The sequence below is a fragment of the Phacochoerus africanus genome, chromosome 1 (genome assembly GCF_016906955.1).
Source record: "Phacochoerus africanus isolate WHEZ1 chromosome 1, ROS_Pafr_v1, whole genome shotgun sequence".
Taxonomy (NCBI): domain Eukaryota; kingdom Metazoa; phylum Chordata; class Mammalia; order Artiodactyla; family Suidae; genus Phacochoerus; species Phacochoerus africanus.
The window spans coordinates 283,872,866-283,887,620 of NC_062544.1; the positions used below are offsets into that span (position 1 = coordinate 283,872,866).

Here is a 14,755-nt window from a genome sequence, read left to right on the forward strand (position 1 = left end):
GAAGAAACTGGAGCCTCCATGCACTGTTGACGCCAATGTAAAATGATGCAGCCACTTTGAAAAGCAGTCTGGCAGTTTTTCAAATTGTTGAAATTCAATTTACCATAAGGCGCCATAGCTCAACTCCTAGGTATCTACTCTGGACAAAAGAAAGCCTACGTTCTCTCAAAGATTTGCTCACAAATGTCCACAACATCATCGTTCGTAACAGCGCGAGGTGGAAACAGTCTCAAGGGCCCTTCTTTAGTGACGAGATGAACAAAATGTGGACAGACACACACACCACCCAGCGGTACATAGCAGTCAGCCGCTGCCGTGTGCTGCAGCGAGGATGGGCCTCAAGAGATGATACTGAATGAAAGAAGCCTGATACAAAGCCACATGCTGGAGCATTTGATTTCTAGGAAACACACAGAAAAGGCAAATCTACAAAGACAGACACTAGATTACTAGCTGCCTGCGGCTGGGACTGAAAATGACTGCAAATGGGCAGTAGGGATCTTTTCGGATGATAAAAAAAAATGTTCTAAAATTGGATTAGAACTCTACATACTTACTGAAATCATTGATTTGTATACTTAAAATTAGTGAAGTGTATGGTCAGTAAATTAAATCTCAATCAAACTATTTTATCAAGAAGGAATGGAGCATTTATTTTATTTTATTTTTTCATTTCTTTTTTTTTATGAGGATCATCACAATCCAATTTTATAGGATTTCCCTCCCACAACCCAAGCACTATTTATATTTTAAATAGACAAGCACTATTTATGTCTTAAGTAGACAACTTCAGCAGTGCTGGAGATCTGCTCACAGGGGGATGTGTGGTCATGTACAGAATCAGAGCAACCACACAACACTGGATTTAATTCCCAACCCCTTGTCTTCAAACATTTCATCTATAATTTTAAAAATTAGATTTCATCACAAAATTTGCAAATTCACATAAAAGAAGAGAAAATAACATAACGCATCCTGTACATCCCTCATTAGATGCAACAGACATCACAATGTGTTCATCCTTCATCTGTGTATTTCTCTAGTCTTTGCTTTTGGTTCTAACATACTTGAGTCAAGTCATAAACTTCTGTTATCCATCATTGCATTATTAGTATGTTTCTCCAATGAAAACAAGAGTTTTCTTATATAACCACAATGTCTACACACACACACATATATTTACATATATACATATATGACACACACATATATGGATATACACATACATGTATGTATAGATGGATATACACACATATATGCATGTATATATGGGTTTGGGGGTTTTTGTATTCAGTCAGTCACTCTGTGTCTCTTGATTGGAACGGTAGTACATTTACATTTAAGTAATTATCCATAGGTACCTACTTATTGTCATTCTGTCTACTGTTTTCTGACGGCTTTTGTAGTTCTTTTCTCTCTTCTCTGGTGAGTCGATGACTGTCTGTAGTGTTATGTGTGGATGACTTCTCTTTTCCTTTGTACCTGATCTCAGTTTCTGGTGTGTGGTTACCATAAATAACCAGGTTAAGTTGATGAGCTCTTAACAACCCTGCATTTTTACTTGCCACCGTGTTCAATATTTTTGACTTTATATTTTGTTTATTTATTTGTTTATTTACTTATTTATTTTACAACTGCACATGCAGCATATGGAAGTTCTCAGTCTAGGGGTCCAATTGAAGCTGCAGCTGCTGGCCTACACCACAGCCATGGCAATGCCAGATCTGAGCCGCATCTGCAACCTTCGCTGCAGCTTGTAGAAACGCTGGTTCCTTAACCCACTGAGCAAGGTCAAGGATCGAACTTGCATCCTCATTGATACTAGTTGGATCTTAACCCACTGAGCCACAATAGGAACTCTTGACTTTATATTTTTTCATGTTGGGTATCCCTTAATTTCTTATTGTGTATATGGAAGATTTTACTGCTTTTGTCTTTGTAAACTTGTTACTAGAGTTATAATTAACTGATTTACTACCTTTACTATATGTTTTCCTTTACCAGGAAGATTTTTCCCTTGTAATTTTTGTATTTCTAGATGTGGTTTTTTCTTCTCTGCTCAGAGAATTCCCTTTAACATTCTTTGTAAAACAGATTTAGTGGTGAAATCTTTAACTTTTGCTTGTCTGTAAAACTCTTTATCTCTCCTTTGTAGAATATTCTTTTTTTCCCTTTCATCACTTTAAATACATCATGCCACTCCCTTCGGCCTGCAAAGTTTCTGATGAAAAGTCATATCATAGTCTCATGGGAGTTCCTTTGAATTTAACTGGTTCCTTTTTACTTACTGTGTTTAAGATTCTCTCTTTAGCTTTAATCTATGAAATTTTAATTGTGTCTTGGTGTCAACCCCTTTGGTTCCTCTTCTTCTGTAATTCTCTGCTTCCTAGATCTGGATATTTGTTTACTTTTCTAAGTTAGAGAAATTTTCAAGTTTTATTTCTATTATTTCTTCAAATAATTTTTCTGCTCCTCTCTCTCTCTTTTTCTTCTGGGAGCCCTATGATGTGAATGTCACTAAGCTTGATTTTGTCCCAGAGGTCTCTTAAACTGTCTTCATTTTAAACTTATTTTTCCTTTTTTTCAGTTCAACTTGGGCGATTTCCAATACTCTGTCTTCTAGTTCACTTATCTGTTCCTCTATATAATCTAATCTACTGCTGATTCCTTCTAGTGTATTGTTTATTTTGGTTATTGTATTCATCAGTTCTGTTTGGTTCTTCTGTTTTCTAATTCTTTTTTGGACTTCTCACCATGTTCATCCAGTTTTCTCTTAATTAGTTAAGCATCTTTATGATTGTAACCTTGAGCCCTTTACTGGGTAGGTTGTTATCTCCACTTAGTTCTTATTCTGAAATCTCATCTTGTACTTTCATTGGCAATATATTCCTCATATGCCTCATTTTGCCTAATTTTCTATTTTTATTCCTATATGCTAGGTAGGTCAGGTATATTTCCTGATCTTGGAGAAATGGTCTTATGTAGGATATGTCCTATGGGGCCCAGCAGCACACTTTCCTCTGGTCATTGGAGCTACATGTTCTAGGGGTGCCTCCTATGTGGGCTTCATGGGCCCTTGTGTTGGGTGGGGCCAACTACTGTGAGTGCACTGGTAGGCAGGGCTGGACCCCAGCCTGGTTGGCTGGCAGCCCCTGCCTCATGTAGAGGCTGCTGCCTCATTGGTTGGTGGAGCTGGCTGTCTATGTGCCTGGCTTATAGCCTATAGGGGCTGGTCCAGGGGCTGCTGGCAATTGGATGATGGGCAGGTAAGCCTCTAGCAGTAACAGGTAAGAAAGAGGACATTAAAATGACACTTGCCAGCATTAATGTCCTCACAGTAGAATGAGCTCCCCAAAATTGCTTCCACCAGCGTATATAGCCTTAGAGGAACATGGGGGAGTCCTACTTGCCTACTGCCTCTCCAGGAGGCTCTCAAGAGAAGCAAGTGGGTCTGATCTGGACTCCTTTCAAATTACCATCTCTGCACTAAGTCTTGGAGCAGGTGAGGTTTGAGCTTTGGTGCGTGAGTCCTTTAAGAGTGGAGCATCTATATCCTACAGTCCTCTGGCTCTCCCATACACAGGCCCCCCTGTCCCCCAGCCTTCAAAGCCATGTATTCTGGGGGAGTCTTTCTTCTGGGAAAAGGACTTCAAGGGTAGGCACTCTGATGTGGGGCTCAGACCCCTTGCTCCTTGTAAATAAGCTCTGCAACTGTGACTCTCCTTCCATTTGCGGGTCACCTACCCAGAGGCATGGATCTTGACTATATCATGTCTCTGCCCCTCCTACCCATCTCCCTATGCTTCCTTCTTTATATCTTTAATTTGGGAAGCTTTCTCTAGCCTTCAAGTCATTGATAGTTGCTCTGGAAATAGTTCTAACTTTGATGTGCCAATCAGAAGAGGTAGCTCGGGGTCTTCCTACTCTGCACTCTTGGCCATAACTCCTTACCAGTGATCTTAGTTATTATGTTTCTTGATCCTCTTTTAATTAAGAAACAAACTCTCTTCCTATTTTCTCTCATAGCTTTGACTTGTTGAAGAAACCAGCTGAGTTATTATATAGGAAGTATCACATTTTGAATTTTTTCGTGCTGTCATTTAACACAGTCCTTTATTTCCAATTTTCTTATAACGGGAATTTAGGTCGAATGGACTGATTAGACCAAGCTCAATGTTTTTTCATTTTCTTTAAATCTATATATGGTGTGGCTTTCCCACACTCAGTGAGGCTAAATTGATCAGCAAGTTCAGGTGATGGTTGTCTGAATTAGTTACTTTATTTTTAAATTTTTTTAATTTAAGTTTTTTGTTTTTTGTTTTTAGGGCTGCACCTGTGGCATATGGAGGTTCCCAGGCTAGGGATCTAATTGGAGCTATAGCCGCCAGCCTACGCCACAGGCACGGCAACACCAGATCTGAGCTGCGTCTGGGAACGACACCTTAGCTCACGGCAATGCCAGATCCTTAACCCATTGAGCAATGCCAGGGATCAAACCTGCATCCTCATGGATGCTCATCAGATTCATTTTTTCTGACTCATGAAAGGAACTCCTGAATTAGTTACTTTATTAAGGGATGAAAATGGTGATTTTAAATTTTTCTTATTACTTCATATTCAATAGATATAATTATTCTGCAAATAAGAACTGTGCTTCCTGAACTAAGGTTATTCAGTTATGTTAAAATATAGTAGTTACAGGAAAAGCAGGAAGAATTTTTGCTATGTTTTTTAATCAACCATTATCACAATCAAGAGTTAGTGCCTGCCCTAGTTATCTCTAAATAGACCACTGAGATTCTTATTGTTGTTTTTGTTGTTATTCAATGTATAAGGAAGTACACATATGCAGTATAAATGTAAATAATTATGTAAGTATATATAGGTATATACACATACATATACACATCCTCAACTCCAGGTTTGTGAGCATATCTAATGGGTACCAATCAAATGCAGTAATTATTTTTGATATTCAACTCATCACACCTTTAAAGAGTGAAAGTCCCTTCAGAAGTTAGCTCCTGTATCATTTTGACCAGACCCTATTTCTATTTCAGGCATATCTTATGTGCTTGCTCTTCCAGACCCACAATCCACCATTATTCCAAGGAACCATGACGCCTGTTAGTGGGGGAGAATATTTAAGGGAAACTAGGATCTAAGTGGTAGAGGTGCTTGCTGCTATTGGTTTACCCATCACTTCTGAGCCTTTTCAATGGGAAGACCTTGGAATCACATATATATATATAAAAATAACAAGTGTTTACGTACAGTTTCTATGGGCTAGTTCATGGATTTTATTATTGATGTTATACTTTTATCTTTTCTCAGACACTGAAAATACTGGTTCCAAACAAAAATAACATAAGCATAGTTAATGTTCCCCTCTGTTATAGGATGGAATTCCTCTAGGGCCTCCCACGCTATCTGAGCCTTCTCTTTCTGTTGAATATCTGCCTCGCTTCCTTCTGACTCCTTCATCCAGCACTGTCCCTCACCAAATACTTCCAAGATCTGCGAGGAGTTAGACCACCCCTGAAGCATGTTGTCTCGTGGCTTTTTTACGCATCAACTCGGGGCTCCAGTTAGGTCCGTCGAATTGTTGTGGGTGTTGTGAAATACACCTCCCCAGGTTTCCGCTCAAGAGACGGTCCTTTGCCTTTTGGACATGGTTTTGCAGCTCTGGGACTATCCGGTGGCCCCAAAGCTCTCTCCCTTTCACCAGCCATCACTCCTGCTACAACGCTGCTCCTCCTATGCGGGTCCTGCATTGTCAATGGTTTGTCCGCACCCATTCATATGAAGAGTTTCTGGGATCTCCCTATCACCCAGTTTCCTTGAAGATGTCATCCAGGTGCTTTTTTTTTTTTTTTTTTGTCATCCTATTCAGTCTATTTTAGCGTTCGGAGCACTTTGGAATCATTGAACCCCTCTTACTAACATGCCCCCACCCAGACCACCACTTACTAATAAATCTTATTTGATCATTGTGACACTGTTTAATTATCCACGTTTAGCAATTTCTCCTCACTTCTGTGCAAAATATCATGACAAATAAGGTAGATATTCACTACATGGGTCAATTTTACATTCTAAAGCTAAAAAGGCAGAAGTCAGGTAGTTTGTGATGGCCATTTCACCCTTGTCAACTGCTACACGAAGTTTAATAATAATTAAATTGTTATTGTAGTTAAACTGTAATAATTATTAATGTATCACCATGCAAACGGATTGCTGATACGTTTGACAGATGGGCCAAAGGCAAGCCAATTGCAAAAAGTATATATAAGTTTTATATTTTCACCCCTTTAGGAAAGACACAAAATACTCATCTTTCTCAGAGTGGAATAAACTGCTTTTGAGTTTCCTCCACTTGCGAATAATCTGGGAAGGGGTTAAGAAGGTGTGAATATTTCTTTAACTGTGGATGTGGATAATCCTGTTGTTAGACACACTGTAGGAACAGGAGGTGTGTTTCACACGACCCGGCTCTGGTCCCCCAGAGCTACGTGTGGTGTGATCGTGATGCTGGGTGGTTGGGCCAATGTCAGAACAGACAACAGGGCAAGGAGGCATTGTCAACACAACAGAAATCCTATGGGGTCCAAGGAATCTGGAGTTTTACAAAAAGTGAAATCACTTCACTTGGCACACCTATATCTGCACGGTGCTGGATCGGTGCTGGTTTAAAAGGTACATTGAAGGCGTCATGTTCATGAGTTCCACAGTTTTGGCTGAGTCATCCCAGGGCACCCACAAAGGGAAGCCGAGACAGAAAACACGGCGTTGATGAGTTTTTACCTGATACAAAAAGTCTCGCGCTGTTGCTCTGCCTTGTCTCCCCGGTGTATCTGTGCCGCGTGATGCAGCGGTAGTTATACAATCCATCTTCATTCTGTACATCTTTAATATACAAGGCTCCCGTGGATGTGATGAGAAATCTAGATCCTGAAACAGAAGAGAACAGTTGCCCTGTTAACACAGAACAAAGGCAACTTGGTCCCATCAACAAAGTCCTCAAATAGCTTTTCTTCACCTGAAGGAAATAAATACATGGGAAAGCACATCATAGGCGTGTGTGTGTGTGTGTGTGTGTGTGTGTGTGTGCGCACGCGCATGACTTTACAGGTTCAAACTGTGTTAATTTTTCAACTATCCACAATTGAACACGTAACCTAATCTCGTGAATTAACTTTTTCGGTCGTGTATTTACTGGACAGCAAATGAGCTGGCACATAATTGGTATGCGGCCCTTTTTAGCAAATGCTCCTTGATCTTTACTTTTCTCTCAGAATGTGGCAGATTAAAGGAATATTAACTTTCTTTTGCACATTTCTACTTCATGTAACTACAAACTTTTGCCTCAGTTTGAAGTATTTCAATAAACACACAAAAAGTCAGACTCTAAAGCGATAAAATAGTCCACAAGCTTCCAAGGGAAGACTTATTTCCTCACTAATAACCAACATTTACCTCTGTATTCTCAGAGAAAGATCAATTCCGCCTAGATTCAGCGTTTTGGACAACTCCGCTATTTCCTACCCACGACTAAAATAGTTGACCTGGGAGTTCTCATTGTGGGTCAGGAGGTTAAGAACCCAATGTTCTCTCCGTGAGGATGCACTGTGACCCCTGGCCTCTCTCGGTGGGTCAAGGATCTGGCATTGCTGCAAGCTGTGGTGTCGGTCATAGATGTGGCTCGGATCTACTGTTGCCCTGGCTGTGGGGTAGGCCAGCAGCTGTAGCTCCAATTTGACCCCTAGCCTGGGAAATTCCATATACCACAGATATGGCCATAAAACTAAAGACTCTCATCCTGAGTGAAGTAAGTCATAAAGAGAAAGACAAATACCATGTGATATCACTTATATCTGGAATCTAATATACAAAACAAAGGAATCTTTCTACAGAAAAGAAAATCATGGACTTGGAGAACAGACTTGTGGTTGCCGAGGGAGAGGGGGAGGGAGTGGGATGGACTGGGAGCTTGGGGTTAATAGATGCAAACTATTGCCTTTGGAATGGATTAGCAATGAGATCCTGCTGTGAAGCACTGGGAACTCAGTCTAGTCACTTAGGATGGAACACGTAATATGAGAAATAAGAATGTACACATGTACGTGTACCTGGGTCATCGTGCTGTACAGTAGAAAAAAATATATAAATAAATGATAAAAAAAGAAAAAAGAAAGAAAAAATAAATTTAGTATTGCTAAGCAACAACAAAAAATAAAACAAAACAAAATAAAATAAAATTAAATTAAATTAACCATAAAATTTTCAGGCAGGGGAGAAATAAGTAATACCAGCCTTTCCTCCTTCACATTAGCACAGGACACAGCGGGCTTTCCGTGACCTGTGACTTTTGCCTGATTGTTTGTCTGTAACAACTCTAGTTGTACAGAAATGGGCAACATTAAGAGATCAAATATCAGTGTTTCTTGATAGAGAATAAAGATGATTTTTCCTGTAAAAACATACATTTCTTTTTCTAATTTTTAAAATTTTTTTGGTCTTTTTGTCTTTTCTAGGGCCGCTCCCATGGCATATGGAGGTTCCGAGGCTAGGGGTCTAATTGGGGCTATAGACGCCGGCCTACACCACAGCCTCAGCAACGCCAGATCTGAGCCACGTCTGCGACCTATACCACAGCTCAAGGCAACGCCGGATCCTTAACCCACTGAGGAAGGCCAGGGATTGAACCCGCAACCTCATGGTTCCTAGTTGTATTTGTTAACCACTGCGCCACGACGGGAACACCTAAGGATCATTTTTCACTGTTTAATTATAATTTGATGATAAACCAAAAAGAACCCCAAGGTGAGTTGTCTCGCCTGCATGGCAGATGACTTAAGACACTTCCTGAGGCTGTTAAACTCTTTCCTATGGAATATTTCTGCTTCTGATGCAGCGCTACTTGATAGATGATATGATTTTGTCTCTTTGGGAAAAAGACTAAAGTGCCAAAAATTCACCTTCTGCTTAAAACTGTTTCCCTTAGGTTCATTTGGAACTTCCTTAGGTTTACTTTAATCAGAATTTGCCAGGAGTCTTCATTAATTTTAGATCTCTAATATTTAGGTTGTGATCATAATTCTTACAGCCAGCCTTTGATTGCTTCTTGTAAAGACTATAGTTTATTCATAGATCAGTTGCATTATTCATAGATAAAATAACAATGGCTTGTTACTTCTTATGCAGTATAAAAGCAATTCAAGAGACATGGGAATAAGAAAAAAATAATTAAAAAACACTGATCTGGCATTAGATTTTCAAAAGAATACTAATTAACTACTGAGGCCGTGTACACATCTTTAAGTAGCAGATTAACTTTTTAAACAACTGTATTTGGTTACTTATTTATTTTTATTTATTTATGTATTTTGCTTCCTAGGGCCTCACCTGCAGCATATGGAGGTTCCCAGGCTAGATGTGGAATTGGAGCTGTAGCTGCCAACCTACACCACAGCGACAGCAATGCCAGATCTGAGCCGCATCTGTGACCTACACCACAGCTCTTGGCAGCATCAGGTCCTTAACCCACTAAGCAAGGTCAGGGATATTAGTCTGGTTTGTAACCCACTGAGCCACAAGGGGAACTCCAGTTACACATTTTAAAATATGCTATAGAATGTTCCCTCTATACTCACTTTGGTAAGAATTTTTATCATGAAGGGATGTTGGACTTTGTCAAATGCTTTTTCTGCATCTATTGAGATGATCATGTGGTTTTTGACGTTTCTTTTGTTAATGCCGTGTATGACGTTGATTGATTTCCATATGTTGAACCATCCTTGTGAAACTGGGATGAATCCCACTTGGTCGTGGTGTATGATCTTTTTGATATATTGTTAAAAAATAAATAAATAAAATATGCTATAGATCTGCTAAGTACAAGGACAGCTGAGAGAGTGAATGTTGTGTATTCTAGGTGCTTTTGCTTTATCCTCCCCCTAAAAAACACAACTAAAATAGCTTTTACGGAAGTTCCTGTTGTGGCTCAGAGGTAACGAGCCTAACTAGCATCCACGAAGATGCAGATTCGATCCCTGGCCTTGCTGAGTGGGTTAAGGATCAGGCGTTGCCAGGAGCTGTGGCATAGGTCACAGACATGCCTCGGATCCGGTGTTGCTGCGGCTGTGGTGTAGGCCGGCAGCTGCAGCTCCCATTCGACCCCTAGCCTGGGAACCTCCATATGCTGCAGGTATGGCCCTAAAAAGCAAAAAACAAACAAAAAAAGAGACACCTATTTATCACTTGTCATATGTCATCACAGACCAAGAATTTCTTACCGGGATATATTATGTACAACTGAAACTTTTTTTCTTTCCATATATTTTGCACACTTACATAATGCTTTAAATAACCACTTCCTTTAAAGGAGAGAAAAGAGGGACAGAAAAGGTCTTGGGCTTTTCTCCTGCCACCTCTCTCACACGGGGTACCCTCACCAGAACTGACAGGCCGTGAGCTGTGGTGAAAGGTACGGGGAGCCCCAGCGCTGGGCTCTCCGCAGCCTGGGGAGCCACTCGGGCTTGCAGTAGCAGCCTGCACCCAGGTGCTGATTCCTGAGAGGGCTCTGGTCTCCAGGCACGTTTAATTTAATCACTCTCTTTGCTCCTGTAATATCAGACTTCTTTTCACCCACTTAACATGCTAAATAAGGCTTTCTTAAGACACATTTCAGGCCCCCTTGAGGGCCTGAAACATCTTCTGCGATGTTTACAGGAGGGGAGACGGAGCTGGCTGGATTCCTGTGCTGCTTTGCGCTCTCTGTCTAGCCCTTCCTTTCTCAGTGAAACCCATCCCCAAACCGACCAACATTCTAAAACCTAAAATAAAGGTGAGGAATAGAAGCCTTTGATTAGGAGAAGGCCACGAAGACTTAGCATCCTTGGATTCAGTTTGAAGTCCTGAGACACAAGGCACAGCAAGCCATCAGAACACCAGGGGTCTTTGCTTCGTGGTGACAGAGTCTTCCTACCCACCCCCTCGAGTGTCACTGCACCTCACTCCCTGCCCTACAGCACCCGAGGGTCTTTGTAGCATGTGGAATAAACAGGTGTGTTCACAGCCTTAAATGAGACTGAAGAATGTGCTTCTGTTGAAATAGGCAAATATCAAAATACAAAATATCAGTAGTAATAAACTGTGCACACACAAACTGTCTCTCTCTGTCTCTGGCTCTCTCTCACACACAGCCCTTTACTACTCAAAACTATCTGGTAACACGCAATTGCGAAACGCCAAAATTTTATAGGGAACTTTATTGCCCTTGGAAATACACATGATTAGTATAAGTGGTATGTAGACAGATGGAAGCATTGCTAATACACACACACACACACACACACACACACACACACACACACACATTTTTTGCTTTTTAGGGCTGCACCCACAGCATATGGAAGCTCCCAGGTTAGGTGTTAAATCAGAGCTGCAGCTGCTGGCCTACACCACAGCCAGAGCAATGCAGGATCCGAGTCGTATCTGCGACCTACACCACAGCTCATGGCAACACAGGATCCTTAAGCCATTGAGCGAGGCCAGGGATTGAGCCTGCAACCTCATGGATACTAGTCGGGTTCGCTTCCACTGAGCCACAGTGGGAACCCCTAGACCACACAGGTTTTGTCATATTGAACACATTGCAAACCAGTCAGCTGAACAACAGTGAATGATCTTTGGATCCAGCGTCATCACCGTGGATGTTGATTATTGAGCCGTGCTGCTCGGTGAGTAGAGGGGTGTCTCAGAAGCTGTCTTGGCTGCTCAACATGCGCCCAATGGCCCAGGTGTCCAAGCCCCTGGTTCTGTCTTTATCACTTTATCTGTTCCCTCCTTTCCTACCTGGCTATTCGCTGTTACTTCTCTCTGCTGTCAGCATCCCTGTGGACACATGATGTGATGCCTTCTGTGTGCCAAGAAGTAGAAACCAGACAAACCAAAGCTGTTAGAACATTCCACAAACTAAGAGGAAGTGGGTTTTGACTGAGTACTGGCATGGTTCTTCAATGCTCATTGACATGAGCTCGTATGTTCATACCAATGAAATAAACCCACAGCTTGGTACCAGCACAGCCAGCCTGGCTAAGCTCAGCACAAGGGCTAATGGGATGTTTCTATCCAGAGACATAAAACTACCAAAGAAGACGGCGCCTTTGCATGATTGAGAATCTTGTAGGAACACTCATGAGAGAAGTCCTACAGCTGTGCTCCTTCCACAGTCACGGTGCTGAGTGGGGAACACAAAGAGCACAGCTGCCCCGAGGCTCAGGCACAGTGCTTTTTGGGTTTTCTGACCAACAGCATCAGAGGCAGAGAGGAAAACAGCAACAGTTCTAGAAACCAATTGGCCCAACTGTGGGCCCTCAATTGCAGGAAGCAGGCATGAGTGTTCCCCTGAAGGGAGCATGTTGGAGCTGATTCCAGGAGGTACCTCGGGATTTAGGGGAGCAGGACACCAGAGCAGGATGGTCCACACACTGGGCCAGCACTGTCCTGGGCTCCAGGAGCCCAGACAGGAATGAGACACATCCTCCGTCCTTGGGAAGCTTACAATCTAAACAGATCCGATCTCAGGATTAAAGACATGGCATCAGGTGAGAAAACAGGATGGGAGGGGAGAGGCTGGACTACAATCTGGGGAGAACTTCTCGTCTCACCTGGATGGAGGGAACTACGAGCACCCAGGGAGGAAAGCTGGTGTAGGTCACCAACCTGCATTTATCTTTGTGTAGCCCTCTGATATAAATAATTAACTGGATGTGTTTAGAGTACCCGCTATTAACCTGATGGTTCAAACTGCTCAGCTAATTTCTTTTCCTGGTCTCATGGAGCCTGCTGTTAAACTATCTTTCCCTGGTACCAAACGTAACAAGCTCACCCACCTTGAGAAATTCCTCATTGTGTCAGAAAAATACCTGACTTTGGGAATCTAATGGATCTGAATTCCAAACCTGTTGATGTCTCTTTGTAGCTGAGGTCACACAGGTGAGACATTCAGCCTCTTTGAGCTTTGGATGGCTCATCTGTGAAAGACCACAACGGCATCCTCTCTGCTCCACGGCGCAGACGTCATCAAACACGCAACAGAAATGGCAGCTATGGACGTAAATGCCTTGTGGGTTACCTGCCGACCTGCTAGTAGAGGCCAATCCACAGGTGTCCCCAGTGCTGCCCAAGGCCAGCAGGCCTGCTTGAGCTGACAGAGAAGAGCCATCAGCAGGTACACAGCAGGGCTCATGTCTAACTGCCCACGGATTTGCTTACTTACAGGAAACAACCGCACGTGTGAGCAAAAGCATTGAAGTGAAAAGACTGGGGGTTTGACATCAGAATTCTGCCACTTGTAGCTGTGTCACCACAGGCAAAATACTTCCCGAACCTCTCTGAGCCAGGGTCACACAACAGAGTACTAACAGGGTGTAGACGGATATAAACAAGGCCCAGAAAGGGTCTTCACTCAGTCCATGGAGCAGGGTGTGGGGGAGGCCCTGCAGACAACTGTCTTCAGAAGTCCCTTCTGCAGGAGAAAGGGATTAGACAGAAACTAGACAGAAAAAGAGTAGACAGAGATCAGGAGCAGAGGGAGCCTCAGGGACCTGCTCCGCCGTCATTGGGAGGTTGTTTGTCGGTTTGGTTAATATTTCTAAATTTATTGGAGTATAAATGACTCACAATGCTGTATTAGTTTCAGGTGTACAGCAAAGTGATTCAGTCATACATATAAGTATATGCATTTGGGAGTTCCTGTCGTGGCTGTGCAGATAATGAGCCCGACTAGTAGCCATGTGGATGCGGGTTCGATTCCCGGCCTCGCTCAGTGGGTTAAGGATCTGGTGTTGCCGTGAGCTGTGGTGTAGGCTGCAAACGTGGCTCAGATGCTGTGTTGCTGTGGCTGTGGCGTAGGCCGGCAGCTGCAGCTCTGATTTGCCCCCTAGCCTGGGAACCTCCACACACTGCAGGTACAGTATATACACCTCCATTCTTCTTTTCCCATTTAGGTTGAGTAGATTCTCCTGTGCTATACAGTAGGTTCTCATTAATCAACTGTTTCATACAGTCGTGTGTATATGTCATTCCCAACCCCCCGATTCCTCCCTCCCTCCATTGGTTTCCCCTATGGTAACTACAGACGGGTTTTGAAATCCGCGAGTTTGTCTCTGTTTCATAAGTAAGTTCTTCTGTTTCATTTTTTATTAGATTCCGCATGTAAGTGAGACACACATTCTGAAGGTTTCCAAGTTAACCGTTCCTACCCCTCCTAGTCACCCACCAGAAGGTCCCTCGGTTCCTGCTTCTCGCATGTATTCCAAACCGTCTACATCCTTCTCCAGGCACCGCTGAGGCCTGAGGACCCAAGACTTCTAACCAACTGTCTCCACCGCTGTCCCCTTCAGCCCACCACCCAACATCCATGCAGACTGCTCAATGTCTTGACAGAGTCCCGCAAGACCAATCACGGGCAAGGGGGCTTGTATGTGGCCGTCTCATTCATCCACTCTGCCTGGCCACACTGCCCTCCTCCTAACTGGTCCATCTGGCGGGCCGTGAGCCCAGGCCCCTACCTGGCTGGCTCCTTCCTGGCATCCTGACCTTAATTCCCAAAGCAGCTTCCCAGTCACGTCAGCCCACATTAACCACATCCGTGGTCACACATGCTCAGAGCTCGCGATCTGTTTATCCAGGCGGTGCTGCCTCAATTGCTTTAACCTTTCTCTCCTCCAACTGGAACAGCAGGAACTTG

At 42.9% G+C, this 14,755-nt stretch overlaps 1 protein-coding gene across 1 annotated transcript in view; it reads right to left on the reverse strand.

The window, feature by feature from the left end:
* DSCAM (DS cell adhesion molecule) overlaps window positions 1-14,755 on the reverse strand; it is a 740,562-nt gene that overhangs the window by 320,784 nt on the left and 405,023 nt on the right. Inside the window, exon 4 of the mRNA XM_047796891.1 lies at window positions 6,805-6,951. Within this exon, the coding sequence (XP_047652847.1) occupies window positions 6,805-6,951 (147 nt within the window). The remainder of the gene's footprint in view (window positions 1-6,804; window positions 6,952-14,755) is intronic.